This window comes from Mya arenaria, chromosome 8 (assembly GCF_026914265.1).
Source record: "Mya arenaria isolate MELC-2E11 chromosome 8, ASM2691426v1".
Lineage (NCBI taxonomy): Eukaryota > Metazoa > Mollusca > Bivalvia > Myida > Myidae > Mya > Mya arenaria.
The window spans coordinates 50,044,314-50,050,313 of record NC_069129.1 but is presented as its reverse complement, the minus strand read 5'-3'; the positions used below and the strand labels follow the sequence as shown (position 1 = coordinate 50,050,313).

Genomic DNA, 6,000 nt, shown 5'->3' with positions numbered 1-6,000 from the left:
CATTGATGTGACAGCACAGATTTTTTTCTGAAATGTATTGTCTCTTAAAATAAGATATTGGTTTATTCGTTTTATGTCATTTCAAATTGGTTAGATTATTATCGATGTTACCTTCTGACATAGATGATACAATTGTAGAGAACAAAGCGGAAATAGGCGTAAGTTAGTATTGTTTACTTAATGCTTGATTTATTTTACTTTATATTTTAATTGCACTTATAATGTTTGATTTCCTTTTCTGCTGATTTGTGACGAAAGTTGACAGTTTATAGAATCATTCCTTGATAGAAACCTGGTTTAATGCTTGTTTCCATTTTAAAATGGCATTCAATGATTCATTGCTCCAGATGGACTGTTTTTAGGGCAGTCCGCCCCTGCCACTCTTTTTATAGCCCTGCCCCCTCTTTTGGTAATGCCTCTATCACAATTGCTCTATTAATGCCTTCTATCCCCTTAGTGCCCTTTTTATTTTCAGAATCATCTTCAAAGCTGGACGGCCATTTAATCGGCTGTCATATTTGAGACTTATTGCACAATACTTATGATAGTAGTGTTTCCGCTGGGTGTTTTGAGCCCTTGCCAACACCATGCTGCCACTTTGATGGTCCAAAATGTGCGATGCTTCCCTTTCATCTTCCCATGTGCCTTGTTTTTGTCATATGACCGCTTATTGTATATTTGTGTAATTATCAGACAACCTGTGTTTCCATAATTGGTAATTTCCTAATCCGATAATTGGGCAGAGTAACAGCCAATTACAGTACACTCAACGAGTTAGACCCACTTTCCGTTTCCCTCCGCGGATTTTTGCTATCGCGGCCAACACAATGATTTTATCGAATGTCCGCGTTCCTTGGAGTTTGAATTTAAGGCCCTCGGAGGGTGATCAGTCGACCGAAGAATTACAAACTCGGCGTTTCTCGGAGGGGTTAACTCCGCGAAACTCTGCGGACACTAGATAAGAATCTACGCTAAAGTTATATTTATTTTATTAAAATTTTTAACCGATTACGACGGCTCCAGTAAAATGCATGAAGTTAGCTTACCACAAGAATGCAGTCATATTTCACTAGTTGCACATGCATCTTACATAAACGTGTTTTTGCTAATGACTGATAAACACATTTCTTCCGAGAAATTCTAGGTTACACATTTTCGGAAAATCAGGAGGTCAAACACGCGTTCAAAGTTCACAGCACATGGTTTTGAAGGCCTTCTTGCCTCATTTTCTGTGGAAAATTCCATGAAACGTCATAGTTATTTTTAACCACCAATAGTAAATTCTACATTGTATTGATCACGCGCTTGACGTCAGAGGTCATGGTTCAGAATCGTGTAAATAGTCGGCTGATTTATGATGCAATAACTTAGTGGATATACTTTAATGATTCAATGTTTATAATTCAAGACAATATTCAATTGGCGTTTACGGACATAAATACAAATTAAACGTTGGTACATGTAAGAATCTTTTACGCTTAACAATGTGCATCAGCATAAAAATAAATAACTTTTAAACAAGAATGATTTCTTGCTTATCTGATTAGACTCGGAGTTCCGCCGCGGGATCATAAAATCGGATGATTCTCAACGCTATCGTTTATATCAAACTCGGCGGTAAGCCAGCCACTCAGAGGAACTCGGGGGGGATTTTAGCGAGGGCAACAGTTTTACCCTCGGAGGAAACCCGCGATCATCAACTTTATCCCTCAGAGTGAGCGAGGAAAGTGGGTCTAACTCGTTGAGTGTACTGTAGTATCAGAATGTAAATTGTGAACTCATTCATTTAATGATGAAAGTTCGTAAAATGAGATTGAAAAAGCGAAGGGAAGATGAAAAAGGTTGTCAAGCACCTATAAACCTTTTAAAATAATTGTTTATTGTGTTGTACAAACCAAGCATGCAATATTAAACATTGTCGTTTTGAAGCAGACGGTCATTGCAGATTTGTAAACATCTGAAAAGTGGCACTGAGACAATCAAATTCATGAAATTTGCTTTGTACCCAATAAATATTTTAAAGCTTTATGTAGCGTTTACATAACATGTTAACGATCATGTCAGAAAAATGGAACATTCGGCGAGAATTTGGTCAGACCGATTTTTCAGAGTTTTTTTCTCAATGTTCTATTTTGAATTAGTGATTTTTTTCACCAAGGGCTGTGACATTTAATGTCATTTGGTTCTAAAATATCAGCATGTTAAACATTATTTACCGAAAACAGTTAAATAACAGCCAGGCTGAATGTATCATTTGTATCCTATACCCAAACTAAGTTTTGGGGTTTGCCCCCCTGCATATTTGTTTTTATGTTTATTATGCCATCATGATTGTTTCAAATGTTTTATCTGTCTTTGTGTACTCTTCATTTTAGATGCTTTTTAGGAGAAAAATGTGACATTTCATAAAAGGAGACTCCAGACAAGTATACTTAAATATTACCCCCCAAAAGACCCAATTTTGATATTTAGACCCCCTGTTTTAAAAAAAAATCCCAACAAGAACATCATTTTGTTAGAGCCTGGAAATGAAGAAAAATTCATTAAATTGGTAATTAAAACCAAACATTTCTAGGGGGAGACCCCCCAAAACCCCCATTCTGGGAGGGGTGCCCCCTTCGCACACCCATCCCCATTCGCCACTCATATTGCTTGCCCTTTTCAAAAATCTACCCTGCCCTTTTTAAATACTAGCTGGAGCACTGCCATTAGATGGTACCCAAGGTGGGGATACATGTATGATCAATGAGAGCCTGACACTTATACCACTAGACCACTCACTACACGCATTGATAAATTCATTACCGGGGTACCTACATTTCATAATCACATCTGGTAATGTGAAATCTCTATGGGAACAGGTGTTGCATTTTACATAATATATTGAATATAAAACAGTACCATATTTGCATTATTATCAGGAGTTGTTTCGTTATTACTATTTCTATGAAAAACCAGTTGACAATGATTAAACTATATCTTCAATCAGTTCATGATATTGTTTATCAATTATAGGCTAAAAGTAAACAATAAAAGATAAAGCTTTGGTTTTCAAATTTAATCAGAAATAATTATGTTGATGTTTTGAACCAGGTTATCTAAACGGCATGGGGAAACAGGCACATGTTGTTTTTGAAGTTTGCACAGCATATTTTTAAATACCTGCCTAATAAATGCTAACATCAGACTTGTGAACTCTACTGGCTATAGGATTCAAATAGCTATTTGGAGACCCACCTACAATGCAACTGATTTCAAGACAAAACCTTCCATTTTCAATAAAAAAATAATTGCCGTAAATCTTCACATTTTTTAACAAAAGGGCCATTCACTTGTCAAAATGTATGAGTGGGACCCCAAATGTACATGTCTGGCACTGCCAAAGGTTCACATATCTGGCTTAAGTTAAAGCGAAAGTTAATGTGAGACTGTAAATAACAAAAAAAAATGGCCATTATGACAAGGATGAACAGAATTACAAAACAAAAAGTATGTTTGTGAGAAAATCCTGTTTAACTTAAAAACCTTTCTTTTTTAAATGCATTGCTCATCAGCGTCAAAACTGGATTTGACATTGAAAGGTAATTTCCCTTATTTAGACTCTGTTAATTTTATTAGCACCAAGCAATTGTTGGAAAGAATGAAGACTACAAGGCCTATCATTATGATGATGTTTTAATGCTTATTCTTTGTTTTGCATGAGATAATTCCAGAATGAAAATATATAGGTCTTTAGAAAACACTGAAATAGCAGATCTTTTTCTGCCTATCTCACAGAATATCTGACCCATTCCCAATTTCTCAAGTACTTGATCCAAAATTGACATAAAAGGCATAAAATTTCTTTCAAACTGTAAATTCTATGTCACAAAATTTCCCAATTTCTCTAGGGTCTTTTTCCCAAAATGGACTGAAAAAGCTCTGAATAGTGTAATAGTTTTGGAAGCGAAAGGAGTATAAACAATTTGACATGTACATATCTGGCATCTAACCGTGACAGGCTATGACGAAAAAATCTGGTAACCCAGTAATTCTGTCATAATTACTCCATTTTCACCATGACCATGACTTTTAATAGTCACCAGTGACTATGAAGGCCTCAATAATTATCATTCAGGAAAGCAATTTAACTGCAGACTGTTACATTTTCCCAACCCAAGTAAAAATCCAAGCTTGCTGATGTCCAAATGTTTGTCATTTTTAGGAGATGATGCAAACTCTTCCGTCAGTCCAGGCATGTCAGCTGTCTGTGGAGGAGACGACCCGTATTCTAGATGTGAACCTCAGTCAGGGCCTCGACAGGTCAGAGGTCACTAGGAGACGGGCTGTTCATGGATTCAACGACTTTGACATAAACCAGGAAACTCCACTGTGGAAAAAGTACCTGGAACAGGTAACAATATTGCCAATATTTTTGCTTGAATACATTATTGATATGACCGTTATATTTGATTAAAATTGCTCTTGACAATTGCCTAATTTGTTTGACAAAAGAACTTATTGAATGCATGTGCATTTGTTTGTCATTAGTTATTATGCATCTAGTAAATTTTGCCATTTGTTATACATGTAAGTTTTAAACAGTTATATTTACATCAGGGTGATTTGTCTTCATGCATTGGTCGAAATTAGCACAAGCCCGCAAGCCCTGCTCTGGTAAAATGTCTTCCGGGCTTGCTCAAATTCTGAATTTTATTTAGCAGGGCTTGTTCATAAATATGTTTCCATGCAATAAAACAAGAGTTCAGGCTTGTTCATCCAAAAGTCTAATTTCAATGACTGTTCATGCTGATCGTTGTCAGTAATCATAGTCATGTTTAAATGCTGCTTTAATGATATTTGTAATCCAACTACAATGTATATGTATGAATAACATCATATGTTAGGTTTGTTAATTTTAAGCTTGTCTATATTTCAAAAATAAATACTGTAAATAGGGCTGTTATGATAGCCTAAATGCCAGGGTCTTACGAAAACTTAAAGATGGACTCTTACTCCCAAGTAAGATGTATCACAATTAATACAAATGTTTTAATTTACCGAAAAGGATGAATAAATATCAAAACAATGGTTCTTATAATGAACGATGCAGTGTTTAATTTGAAAGAAAGATGCAGAAAACACGGTATTTCTACCTTATGAGATGATTGTTGATCACTGTAAATCTTAGTTAAATAGTTGAAGGTTAATCACTCAAAAAAAGTTTTTGTTATACATGTGTATGATTTTATTTTAAATACAAGTGTCACTTTAGAACTAGGTCAAAAAAAAAAAAAAAAAAGGATTGAAATTTGGAATTTTTTTGCTACCAAGTCTGAGACTCTAATTATATGCACATTAGTAGTAGTATGTAATATGAGGTACCCAGGACAGTTAATTTAAAAGCAGGTCCCACAAATGTATTGAACTGTCCTTGGAACCCCATATTACATACAACTCACATTGATAGAAAAGCGCTCAACTCTGGCTTTAATAAGTATTAAGTTATGCCCCTTGTTCAACTGAAGAAACAAGAACAAGGTGAGCGTGGGTGTTTGCACATTGCATCGCTCATGTTTTTATTTTTAAACATTTATATATCAACATACAGAGCTCAATTTCGGTTTCTGTTTGATGAATTTACCAGAAATAAGTCTTCACATCTGTCACTCTTTGAAATGCATTGACATCAAGAATTGTTGTCTTTGATCATTTTTGTATTTTCATGTTATCATCGTAGTCATACAGTATAGAGTTAAACTTAAGATTTACTAAGAGAAGCAATACAAATCCATGTATCAATATCGCCATTTCAGTTCAACAATCCTCTTATCCTGCTTCTACTGGGTTCTGCCGTGGTCAGCGTCTTTATGAGGCAGTTTGATGATGCTATCAGTATCACTGTGGTAAGTATTTGTAAAGTTTACACTAACAGGGTTTTAGCCAGGTTTTAAAGGGGCTGTATGTTGCAGAAAGGACAGGGTAAAAAGCACACATTGTATCTTTTATGGATTTAAACAT

At 35.3% G+C, this 6,000-nt stretch overlaps 1 protein-coding gene across 2 annotated transcripts in view; it reads left to right on the top strand.

Annotated features, from left to right (window-relative positions):
* LOC128243647 (calcium-transporting ATPase type 2C member 1-like) overlaps positions 1-6,000 on the top strand; it is a 30,756-nt gene continuing 24,756 nt past the window's right edge. Inside the window, exons 1-3 of one of the 2 annotated variants that reach the window (XM_052961522.1) lie at positions 1-158; positions 4,205-4,393; positions 5,796-5,885. In XM_052961522.1, coding sequence (XP_052817482.1) covers positions 105-158; positions 4,205-4,393; positions 5,796-5,885 — 333 coding nt within the window. In that variant the 5' untranslated portion in view covers positions 1-104. Of the gene's footprint in view, positions 163-4,204; positions 4,394-5,795; positions 5,886-6,000 lie in introns of both variants that reach the window. The other variant, XM_052961523.1, reaches the window with a different exon arrangement.